Below are 13,047 nucleotides of genomic sequence, written 5' to 3'. Positions count from 1 at the left end.
GGACAGACAGTCAAAATAAATTCAAACAGAGATTTGCAGGTAGGATGAAAATAGTCCTTGCTATTCCCTGCTTTGCTTCCTACAAACCTGGTCTGTATCTGAGGTGTCATTTTGAATCACTTCACATTTAATGTAGTTTATTCATGAGACGGACGTATTAAACTTAATCGACTATTGATTTACATTAGAACATGACTGGGTTCAATGTGTTACTATCGATTTTCCAACATGATAACAAGTAGATTATGTTGTAATTTTGCGTAAACACATAAACAACATGATGAATTTATCTGCCATGCTGTTAATTAAAACATAATCTATGAAATATGCTACAACTTGAAGAGACCACACCTTTCCTCAAAAATCGCTCGCTGAAAATTTCTCTCTGACTTAAGAGCAACATTATCTGATGTCAGTGGGAATCCAAAAGGATCTATAAAAGCAAAGTGAACCTTTTACAAATAAGATGTACACACTGTGCATCTTGTTTCCACTTGCTGGTGTCAAGCCGTACCGTCGTTCATCACGACTCAACATTAATGTCTGTACTGACTCATGAAGGAGGCAAAGAGCTGCTGCCTTGTGGCTGAGTCAGCCATAAAACACAGTCTATAAAGATTGATCAAAAGCTCAGATATAGAGGAGGACGGTCACCTATGACCAATGCGGTTGTTTATTGGCACCACTTTTACTGTGGTGTTCAAACCGAGTGCTAATTCAAGGCCAGAAAATGCACCTTGTACCTTTTATGATCATAAACATAGAGGCAAAACTATACCACAGTTACCCTGGTCAGGCTAAAATGTTTTATACTTCGGAGTGAACATTTTATTTAACAGAACTCTTTTAGTCCAGCATGCACATGTACAACCAACAGAGAGCACTCACTGGATGGGCTTCCCTCGGATCTCTGACATGATTGCACTCTCTCCTCCCAGATACTCAAAGGACAGGCTCAGGAAATTGTAAATGACAAAAGCTGTAACACAAAGAGAAGGGTTATTTCTTTTTTTTTTCTTTTAAACCCAATATCAAACAGATTTCATGGCTTGATTTTAACTGTAGAATAATTTCTCATCCCCTTCAAGTATAACTCCACTGACAAGGTCAAATTATTTAAGAGGAAAGAAACTTCCACATGATAAAAAATAATTAGTCCTACATTTTGGAACAATAACTGTTTCAGTCCTTACATTAAGAAGCTTCCAAGGGTTCTGTGTCTTGGAAATCCCTTCCTAATCCTTTGTTGCTATTTAAGGAGGGATTAAATGAAGCTAATGCAGATGGTGTCCAGTCAAGAGAAGGTTCATTATGTTTTAGCCGTAGCCGCTGGTGGTATTCTAGCCTCCACTTCTTTCTGATGCACTGCACTATTAATCAGCCACAAAATTGGCCTGCAAACTGGAACCTAATCTCCTGAATAATGTATTTCCTATTTTTCCCCCAAATTACTTGTAATCCATTTTTCATATGATTCACCTTTGCCATTAGTGAAGTGCGTTAGTCTTCAAACTTCAGTGTGTAATTATTGTTGCAATGTACAAAGGCAATTAAACTGCAATCTAGAGAACAGGATCTGCATTATGTTTGAATATTGAAAACTGCTCAACAAATCTTAAAATCATCCTAAGTTCTGTTCCACAAACACAATAAACAATTGTTTAAGGAAAAGAAAAAAAAAAGAAAATGGATGCTTCTAGAAATGTAACACCTCCAATAATGAGGGCTACCTACATGAACACAATGACTGGTGAGAAAAACTAGTTTGGTCACTTTTTTGGTTTCCCCTTCCTGGCAGCCATCTAGCATATGAAGGCAGGAAAACAGCGGTGGCGGCTCAGAAAGGACGTTATCAGGAAGAATATTTAGAGCTTCAGATACTTACCTTCGTAGCAGTCCCGAACAGAATCAAAATAGACGTAATACTGGTTGTTGCTGATGAAGAGGAGGCTGAGCCAAGAATCAAAGGCATAAACTGGCACAATAAACAGGATGCGGATGATGTAGCGCTGCTCATTAGGGACGGTGTAGGATCGAAGGTGTGTATAGATCTACAATGAAAACATGGACAAAGCACAAAAACCATCAGCGAAAAAGACAAAAAAATGACCTTATTGAGTATTGTTATGGAATAATAGAGCAGGGTTATGACTTAAATAACTTAGAAACCTAATTTCTGCTAATGACATATCAGAGTTAAATTATGTAATGTAACCTTCATGTTACACAACACAAAAGTAGCCTGCTTTTACTGTGTAACAAAACAACAGCTCACAGACATTAACTAACTTTGAGAAGGCTGCACGATTATTTTCATTATAAATCATTAACTTAATGTGTTATCTGAGAAGTCAATAAAAAGCCATTTCAATTTCCCACCACCCAAGGTAACATCTTCAAATTAACAGTGCACATTACAAACTGATCCAAATGACTGATATTTAGTTTGCATTGATATAAAACAGCCATGAAGAAGAAAATCCTCCATTTTCAGATCTACAACTAGAATATACAGGACAAGACATTTTAGTTAATTGCTTTTCAAACCCTCTCTAAATCAACGATTGATTAATCAGTGAATCATTTAAGCTCTAAATTTGAGGGTTTGCATCTTTGTAATTTTACATCCCAATAATTCTGTTACAAAGACAACAGAAGTACATGTGAATCCTTTGGAATTATCTGCATCTATGAATGAATTTGTCTGAAAATAAGTTACAACTATGAGCAAAGATGCTGAGTAAAAAGGACTGAAGTCAAGATTGAATACATCATTCAAGCACTGACAGTGTAGGATAATGGCATATGCATAAACATATTGCAGTTAGCACACTTGTGGGTGTGGGTTGCAGCAACTTAGAATAAAAAAATAAACAAAAAACTTGGCTAACAAGAATAATCTGCTGATTAAAAAAGACATTCAGTAGACTTGTGTTCAAGAACAGCAATTGCATAAAGCAGGGAAGGTTTACAAAGTAACCTTAGAGTTTATATACTGATCAGACGATGGTTAGACAGGTCTATAAATGGAGATGATTTAGTGCTGTGGCGGGGCTCCCTAAAGGTGGGCGCCCAGCTTCAAAAGCACAAACTGAGCTATAAATTATAAACACTTGAGTTACTTGCTCAACCACACTGTGTTTGTCTATGGCTGGGACTTAGATGAAGAGCAGATCTAATTTATGACCACATATCACAGCAAACGATGTGACTAAAAGGTTCACAGTGGGTTTGCAACTGTATGGTGATAACCAACATGAAACAACTTACCACCATTATTACATGGCTTTAAGATTTGTAGCTTATTTGGTCATTTTTAAGTATCAATAGTCCTCAGTTTATGAGACACTTTTGGTAAAAGAAGGAAAAAGTAGCAGTAATAACTAAGTTAGTTCCTAAAGCACTGAAGTGATGTATAAAGCACAAGACCGTGAACACTGAACACCCAACTTTAAATCTGGCTGGAATTATTTACGGCCACATTTTATCTTGTACCGACTTGTTCTGTCTGCCACTTTGAAATGCAGCAAAGAGGTTTTGTAGAATAAGAGATTAAACAACTCCCATTTTAATGACCTCCCAGAACATTAGTGCTTCAAACTTACTGACCACCACCTTATATTGTGCAGCGCCGACTTCACATACAGAAGCAGATAATGAGATCAGTAAATAAACTTTGTTTCACAGAGACGATAAAGGTCTTAACCTTTAGATTTAATGCACACACACAACTCTTCCACATGGCCTCATATGGCCTCTACAAACATAATGCAGTGCAGCTGGCAACCTTTAGGGGAACACACACAACTAACGGCAGATAATCCAGTGTTCATCATTTTTAGACCTGAATTGGCTTGACAATATAGATTCTTACACCAGTCATGATGAGTAACATTAATGAATTACTCTGAAAAGGTACAATTGTTCATGAAGCTGACATAAATGACTGTTTTTTTCCATTCTGACCATCAAGCATATGAAGTATGTACAGTATGATCTGTATGTCTGCAGACTGAGATAAGCCTTGAACAGTATGAGGAGAGTTCAGTTAGATTGTTTTCTTTCAGGTGATGTAACGTGGACCACATGACTACTGTGGCTAATGGCACCAAAATGAAGAAACCAACAACAAGGCTGTTGGGAAATATGAAAGAGAAATAATGCAATAGTTTTATGTCACTGCAAATACAATCTACCATCAAATCCATTCTTCTTTGACTGATACTCATAGGATCTCTTCAACTAAACAATTAGCAGATTTAATTGAAAAATCTGTCAAACTGTCTCTCCGACATTATTGTCCCTCTGAAGATGAATGCAGTCGTGCAGAAAAAGCTCTTAAAATGTAGCGCTTATTAAAGACCAAAGCATATTAGGGGAATATTATTGTGGTGCCAGAGACGATGGCAAACGTTTTCTCATAATAACTCATGACTCACTCTTCATAAAAAGACCATTTAAAAAGGACTAGCCAACTGAAAGTTTCTCAGTCGACCAAGCTGCTTATGACTCATTAGTCAACTAATTGTTTGTGAGGGGCAATCCAAGTAATTCACACTGAGCTTGAAACACTGTCGACTAATAACCATAACTCTCTGATGAGATATAAAATAAAAACAACATCACTTCAATATTCAAATTGTACCTCATCCAACAACCAACTCACTGTAATTACAATTTGTAAAACTGCAATGTCATCTAAGGCAGAATAAAATTAGACAGGCTTTTTGTCTAATACTTTGGAAAACTGTTCAGGCCTTACTTCACGCAATATGTTTAATATTCTTTTTCTTTCAGGTGTTCAAATGTGAAAATGTGCTGCTTTTTAAATCAACCTATGTGGTTGTAACTTGAATATCTACTGGTTTTCTGACATTTTAGTAAAAAAATGAAAAATAACCATTAGCTGTAGCTCGAATTTCAACTTCAACTTGAAAACATATTCCACTAGACAATCTTAAGTACTTTTTCCATATAGATTTGGCCATACCTTCATGCAAAACATCCCATTTGGTTGTTATTCAACCCCAAATTCACTCAAAGCTCAAAAGATGGCCACTACATTGACTCTACTGGTGTTCATGAAATATCCCAGCTCTATTTAGTGACAATGTGTTTTGCTGTGCTTTGGGAAATATGTAAAAAACATATAATTACTTTAAAACCTCTGAAAGTTCCAACCATTTTGTAGGTATTTTAACCACAAGCAGTTATTAGAATGATGTTTTCTTGGTGATATTTTGCCGAATTTTAACGTTAAACTTACCATCCGTGGTGTTTTGTAAATTTTGAATGCTTTTAAATGACTGCTCAACGTCCAGAGTCTGTACTCGACACATGCAGCTTGATTAAATGCCCATTAGAGGCTGCACATTAAAGCCTGATTACTGTGAGGGTGGGGGTGGGATGCATTTGGCCATCTCTACATGTGAAGTGAAGCAGAATGGAGATTGATGCTCTCCATTTGCTTGAAAACAGCGAAAAACCCTATGTCTTTCCTGATAGGAATTCATATTTGTATGCTGAATAAACACCCAAGTAAAGCTCACTGAGACTTATTTCTGCAGTTTGTGCCCCGACACTAGATTTAAGGACAAAGGCAATCATGAATGTGAAGACATAAATAAGCAAAAAACAGAGGTGAATCTACGTATTATAACTTAACACCGGTGCCATTTGCAAAACGTAATACAGTTGAAAGGTAGGAGATAAGTCTGGTCTGCTGCTCTTAATCCCAAATGCTTAAAGTTGCACAGGGACCAATAAGCCCACCACAGAGAAAAATGAACCACACTCCACTGATTACTAGCGCAAAAAGCACCGGCAACATTACAGCAAAGAGGATCTAAGGTCATTGTCTATTGGTGTTTGGTATTCAGAATGTGAGTTTAAAAGTCTATAGCAATCCTCTAGAGCCAGCTCAGATGAAACACCAGCAGCATTGCAACACTAGTCCTGCAGACCATTTCATTCTCCCAGTGTGACAGAAAGATGCCTGTTGGAAACCTGCTCCACTCTCCCAGCGGAACACTTGCTATTTATTTGTTCAATTAAAATGTCTTGCTGGCAAGTGTTTGGGCCAAACACGTACTATATTAAAAAAGATAGAAACCAATTTGCTGGATATTGAGTCACAACTCCCAATACGAAGATTGTTTTTGGATCACTGCATGCAACACGTTGATGCACTGTGAGTGCGTGTCAAAAGGCTTCCTAAAGTACACAAACAACAACTCTTTAATTAATTACACCACACAATGGTAAATCAGATGGCTGTGTTAACGTAAATGTGGCTATAAAATCCAGCTGAAAGATGGCCACACAGTCAGTATTTGGTTTGTAAAATAATTAACTCAATCTGGAACTCTTGCAGTTACACAACATGAAAACCACAGCGAACAAGAAAACAGCCTCATCCTTTATAAGGCCGTAAATGTTATCTCAATATCAATTGATTTCCCTGCTGATAATACACAGCACCCTTCTGCATTCTCTGCAAATGATAAAAACCATAATGATAAGCTATCATCTCTGCACAGGAGGTAACTCGCCCACACAAGAGGAAATGCTTATTTACAACCGCGAGGAAATAGTTTTTGGGTAAAGGTGGTCTGTGTTGAGCCATTTACTTCTTCCTGTGTATTTATTGTCCTATAATCAGCAAGGGGGGATTTTTTTGTCAATTTTAATCAGATATTAAGCAAGTAAGACATTCCCACAATGAAGTGAGGGAAATGTAAACGAGGCAGGGACATTAAAACCTGCCTGGAAAAAGGAGAAAAACTTTCAAACTGAACAAAGTGTCAGAATGGGTATGAGAATAAGAAGCTGAGACGCTGAATTCAGTGCACTGGAGCTGTAAAGTAATAAGCCTTTATGGATATAAGAATATGTTTCTGTCCTCTGGCAAGGGAGGTGCAATCTGTTGGTCCCAAACCATCTCTGATTACACATTTACATCACCGAGATTGCAGCGCTTTGAGGCTGTGTTACTCACTGGTGCTATATGCAATGATTTGCAGCTCTTCGGGCTTCATTGTTCATATGCGAGCCTTCTGTGAAATGCTATAAACTCACCTGGTGGCATGTTATGAGCAAGGCAGACCAGACAAATATCCCTGAGAGGGCCTGAGCAGCCACTGTGTTTAAAAACATCTCATCCTCGATAATGGAACCGTTGCTTGTCCGGATAATGGTCATATTGGAGATGTCTGACTTGTCTGGGAGAATTGGTGCAGCCAGGTGCACAATGGAATTATTTTCGGCCGATGAATCCATGTCTTCCGGAGAAATGTTCATCTGAAACAGAAAGAAAACATTAGAAGTCAGGGGGAGGCATTCAGGGAAAATGTAGCAGCACTTCCTTCTGTGCGGTCGACTGGATGTTAATATGCACAAGAAAAAATGCAGTGTTTAATGATTAAAAAAAAAAATAAAAAATTATCAGTATAAAATTAATGACAAAAAAATTTAGCTGCTGTGCAGGCTCAGACAGTAATTTTTTTGCTTGTTTTTAATGCTCATTGTAAACTGACTGATTAAAACGGGCAGATTGCATAAGTTTATTCTGCTTTCTGCTCCTTTTCCTTCAGAAGTTTAGAAACTTTTGTTTTTGTATTGAATTGTTTTTTTTCATTTGTCAATAAATGAAATAAAAATAAAACTAAACTATAATAATAACAATGAATTCACACAAGCGCTTCTTCTATTGAAAGGAAGAGACATATTTTTCTTACTATCATTCAAATGATCTTTACAGTCAACAAGCGGCTCACCTTGTAAAGTGGAAAGAGGAAGCAGCTTTATCCCGTTTAAACGACACTGTACACAAACAGTCCACAAACCAACGTTACGGGATAAACATTAAGAATAAAAGACACCTTTCAGAATAACGCAAAGTGTCCATTTAATGCCATTTACAAACGGCCCGTCGACTTCATCCGACTCAACAGGCTAGACTTCCTTGTTTGAGACAGGTGCCTCACCGAGGTCAAAGTCCGCACAGTCAGCGAGCAAAAAAGTCGAGCAAAAGCGACAAGAAAACATCCAAAAGCCGCCACAGATGGTGTCGTTTACTCTGAAAAACAAGCGAAAAATGGCAAACTCTCAGTGGAAACAGTTTGAATGCCTCGTTGAGCGGCGACGCGGTGGAGCAGCGGAGATAAACAGGTTGGGCACAGGTGAAGGAGTCACGTGGCTTCAGCGCCACGTATGTCGTCATCACGTTGACACATGACGGAAAGATTGCGTTCATCCTCAACTGTCACTGACATTTTATGATTGCTTTTTTTCCCCCAACTTTTTTTAGTCAGATTTATCACAACAGCAAACAAGACAGGAAAGATTTTGAACTCTGGAATCAAATAAAACAAATCAAGCATAATAATAAAATACTATAATGACAGATTACATCAACTCTAATTGGGTAACAGAAATTATCATGGTCTGTATTAACTGACATTCAACTATTGCTTTCATTCCTTCTTAAATATTTTTTTTCTACTTATATTTATCACGACAGCAAACAAGACCGGAAACATTTTGAACTCTGGAATCAAATAAAACAAATCAAGCATAGCAATAAAACACCATCCTGACAGGTTACATAAACTCCAGGTGGGTAACAGGGATCATTATAAAATGTCGTAACTGACATTCAACTATTGTATTTAATCCATTCTTTTTTTTTTTCACAATATTATTGATATTTATCACAACAGCAAACAATCCACGAAAGTTTGTAAACTCAGCAATCTAATAAATGAAGTAAATAAAATATCACAATAACAGATTACAAAAGCTCTAAGTGGGTAACAGGGATCTATCATAAACAGCGTATTAAAGATCTACGGAGTATTTGTGCATTAGATGTATACTTATAAGAGCTGAGTTGTTTGTAAGAACATAGTCAGCCATTATTTAAAAAAAAAAAATATATAGTCCAAATTTCCAGCTTGACAAGTGTTTTCTGCTCGTCTTCCTCTGATATTAATCTGAATATTTGGTGGTTTTGAATTGCTGATCCAGGACAGGACATCAAAGGGCATCATCTGCAACATCTCTCAGTATTTTCTGCTATTTTATAGGCAGAACTAATTAATTGAGAAAATATTTGTATTGACTGAAAATGAAGGTTTTTTACAAGTCTGAAATTTATGCTCCAGTCGCTTGACGCTCTAGGAAAAAATTAACAAACTAAATCTGCTTTGCATTCCAAGGCCCTTATCAGAATACAGATCTTTAATTTCACTGGGAAAAATAAATCCAAATTAATCATACATGATGGAAATGTATTTAATCTTACAAAAGTACAAAGTTCTGAGGATGATATGCAGCAACATTCTGCAAAGCTGAAACACAGACACACACACACACACACACACACACACACACACACACACATATACTAGTGCTGACCTTTAATTCTGCCTTTTCTCTCAGAGTGATAAAAGAGCTGTGATGAAAACTGCTACTACACAATATATTGCTCTAAAATGTGCTGAAAAGACTAATTCACTGTTCAACTGTATTGTTGCTTGTGTAAAAGAGCTATGATAAAATTAAATAAAGCAAAGGCTTTTCCAAGTCTAGAACGGCCTAGAGTTTGATGGGATTATTTGTGATACTTAAATCTGTATTCAATGCTATACCCAAACTATCCATCGCTGGGGCAGAGATGGGTTAGCTGGATTTTTTTTTAAGTAGAAAAAAAAAGGTTTCAGAAGTGACCCATACATGGTGTCCTTTAAGAATTTATTTCAATGTTTGCATTCTAAAACACAAAAAATAATGAGCAGTATGAAACATTACCAAAAACTGCATCGCCAATACATATTTTATACAGTGTTAACCGAGGACACACATTTTTCAGTCTTTGAGAGGATGGTGGGATGCAGGAAATCCTTTACAAATACATGAAGTCTCCAGCATGTTTTCCAGAAGACATCTTGTACTTTCTCAACAAATAAAAAGGGTCAAAGGAATTACATTTGGATCCATACACTTCTATCTTGGAGCACTAGCCTATAATTTTGAAATTACAGATTAGTTTTAGGGAAGGGTTTTGGTCAAAATAGAAGCAGAGGAAAAATGTGACACGGGGGTATCTAGATGATCAGTATTCCACCAAATCTACAGGCTTCAAGTCCGTTTCTATGACTCCCTACCAGACTTGACAACTTTTGATGATCTCTTTAATCTGTTTTACTGCATCTATGGAGGAATCCTTCAGTGCCAGTCCAAGTAAGACGGGCCTGCTGCCAGCTTCTTGTGACACAAACATTCCCAGGTTTTTGGCACAGACATGTGTCATTGGCTGAAAATAGAAACACAAATAGGACATCAGATTATCACACACAAAAATGTTGTTCAACATGCAACAGTTGTTAGCATTTACAAATATGCTTTTGCATAAAGTTGACATCAGATCATTTTAGTAATGTTTTCAAAGACTGCAAGAATCACCTTATTTTCCAGTCACACTCAGAAAAATTTTCCAATCAAATGATGTGCTCTTGCCACTGCATATGTGGTAAATAATTTGATTTGCCTTTTCTGTCATGGAGCATTATTTGTTTGGGGCATATGATAACAAAACGAATTCATTTTTTTTTCAAAGTTCTCCTAAAGTAAGCAGCATTTGCACCTCTTACAATATGACGATTCCATTTTAATTAAATCTCTCATGTGGCTATAGAATGTTATCTGGCAGCTGTACGATCCAGTAATCTAGACAATAACAGAGATAAGGACTATGTGCAGTTATCCTGGTTCCCTTCGCTTATTCTAAAGCTATTCTTCATATATGAATAATGAGAATATAAGTGTTGTATTTTTATGTAACAAACAAAAACTCTTGTCAACTTCACAAGCAAACTTCATATTAATCCATTATTCTATTGATGGCACATCCCCTGTGTTGTTTTCCTGTTAGAAAATGACAAGCTCATGCAGCGATGAAATAGGTTTCCTTGTGTAAATTTTGACAGACCACTGAACTCCATGCCTGCACACATTTAATTTCTCCACAATCTACCAGAGCAGCTCAGAACCATTCTCATTTGCCCTTTCACACCATGAAATGAGTTACCCTGTGTTGCAACAAGTCGTTCTGACATACTGTGAACAAGTCTAGATCACACTGATGCGATATTTATCTAAGCAATTTCGTCCAGCCATACCTCGTCTTTGCCCAGCAGCACTTTAGTGGAGAACGATGGGGGTACTGATATCATTAGATCTGGAGTCAGGTGTGACAGATATCAATGTCCCAATTTTGCCGTACTGAGTGAGAACTACGAATATGTAATTACTGAACTCCGTGCAGACGACTTCTGTTGGAATTCCATTGACTTCCTTCTGCGCTTGTTTGGATTTGATGATGGGCGCAGCCATGTTGATAACTCTGGGAGGAAAAACACAGGAAATATTATTTGGAAGGCAAAACATACAAATAGTTGTTACAGTAGAGTGTAATAGAGTGACAGTGTAAACATAATAGAATAAGAAGAAAATAGCTAATCAGTGTTTGCATTACAGTTTAATGTGCCAATTCTTTATTGTAAAATAAGTCAACAAAATGTCCAAAAAACGTAACCTGAAGTTTTACATTTACTATTTATTCTTTATTTTCTTGAAATTGACTATTATTCATAGATTAAAATAGTAGCAGATTAATCTTCTGTTGTGATTGATCTACAAAGTGTTTCAGCTCTCTATATATTTGATGCTGAGTTGCAATGAACAGTAACATATTATAGATATAGGCTTGTTTAAGTGCAAATGAAAACCATCTCTTACTTTTATATTTAAAAGTAAAGTGTCTGCTGTGTATTGCATCCTACTGACGACAATATATTCAGTTCAGCTTGTCAGGATTCACTGTTTTAGTGTGTATGCAATTTTCAATTGATTATCTCTGCCTTTTGGATTGTTGGTGGACAACACAATGAAACAGAAACATCAATTTGATCATTAAAATGCACCAGTTACTACCAAAGCAGGCACAGTTACACACAGTTAAGAGATTATCAGACTGTATGCACAGTTAGCGTCTATGTAGGGAGACCAAACGCTAGACAAACTAAAGTATTGCGTCTTCTCTAAAAATCCACATACCACCTGCAGAGATCAATTATTTCGGTTACTTTTCAGCAGGGTCTTAGCAGAGAAGCATGGCAGAACTGATGCTGCTGAGAGGCTAGCGTTAGCTGCACAGCTAATGTTAGCTCCCGCGGTAAACATAGCAGCTGAAATCACAGCAAACTCCTGATTCCGTGCCTGCACAAGTCCTCACCCCGTGTCCTCGTCTGTCCACAGTTTAACCTTTATTCTGTATGGAATCCTTACACTTTCTGCAACTTCAGCGGCTCTGTCATCAACCCTCCACAAACCGAAACAAATGTGCCTCGTTTGTTGAGAGGACGCAGGCTGCGTGATGACGCAGTTTACGTCACCGATCCCAACTTCCTGGTTTGTTTGTGGAAAGAAAGAAAGAAAGAAAGAAAGAAAGAAAGAAAGAAAGAAAGAAAGAAAGAAAGAAAGAAAGAAAGAAAGAAAATGTAGATTTTGTTGTAAAATTCTTAACTTATCACAAGTTAAAAAACACAAACTCACAAATAGGCTACATAATCCAAACTTGTCTTTGACTATATGACCATGTATAATGATATTCATAAGCAAAAACATGAACTGAAAACTAAGCTTATCCACTGTAAAACATCAGAAAGGCAGTGAAATCAACATATCTTTGCTTGTGTGGTGCATGCAAATATGTGGACTTTGCTAATTTCTTTTTAATTCAACTTATAATGTGATTTTTTTTCAATATTGGATCACTGACAACTTGAGCCATTCTGATTTAATAGGACGAGTTGAATGAATTAACAGCTAAAAGTTCACTCAGACTGACTTCACAAGATGCATTGTTACAGAGTTAAAACTGCTCAGAACTATCTTGTTTTCATACTTTGAGAAAACATACTTGCTAAATGGTAAGTTTGGCTTTTTTGTTTGTTGATTTTTTCATGGTAATGTACACAGTTCTAA

The 13,047-nt window shown here is 36.9% G+C and overlaps 2 protein-coding genes across 2 annotated transcripts; both read right to left on the bottom strand.

Annotated features, from left to right (window-relative positions):
• Window positions 1-868: 868 nt before the first annotated feature.
• LOC129347503 (transmembrane protein 184B-like) lies at window positions 869-8,590 on the bottom strand. The gene is made up of 4 exons (XM_055004981.1): window positions 7,776-8,590; window positions 7,078-7,299; window positions 1,886-2,051; window positions 869-979 (listed from the first exon to the last, which is right to left on the bottom strand). The coding sequence occupies exons 2-4, from the start codon at window positions 7,297-7,299 to the stop codon at window positions 885-887; spliced, it is 483 nt and encodes a 160-aa protein (XP_054860956.1). The 5' UTR covers window positions 7,776-8,590; the 3' UTR covers window positions 869-884.
• A 1,146-nt stretch (window positions 8,591-9,736) lies between these two features.
• On the bottom strand, window positions 9,737-12,470 carry LOC129347504 (proteasome assembly chaperone 3-like). Its single transcript, XM_055004982.1, is given in 4 exon segments — window positions 9,737-10,315; window positions 11,181-11,210; window positions 11,212-11,404; window positions 12,349-12,470. Coding segments are annotated over 4 exon segments (405 nt in total). The 5' UTR covers window positions 12,378-12,470; the 3' UTR covers window positions 9,737-10,162.
• Window positions 12,471-13,047: the final 577 nt, after the last annotated feature.

The sequence above is a fragment of the Amphiprion ocellaris genome, chromosome 19 (genome assembly GCF_022539595.1).
Source record: "Amphiprion ocellaris isolate individual 3 ecotype Okinawa chromosome 19, ASM2253959v1, whole genome shotgun sequence".
Classification (NCBI taxonomy): Eukaryota; Metazoa; Chordata; class Actinopteri; family Pomacentridae; genus Amphiprion; species Amphiprion ocellaris.
Note: the sequence above shows the minus strand (reverse complement) of the source record. Positions and strands in the feature narration are given on the sequence as shown.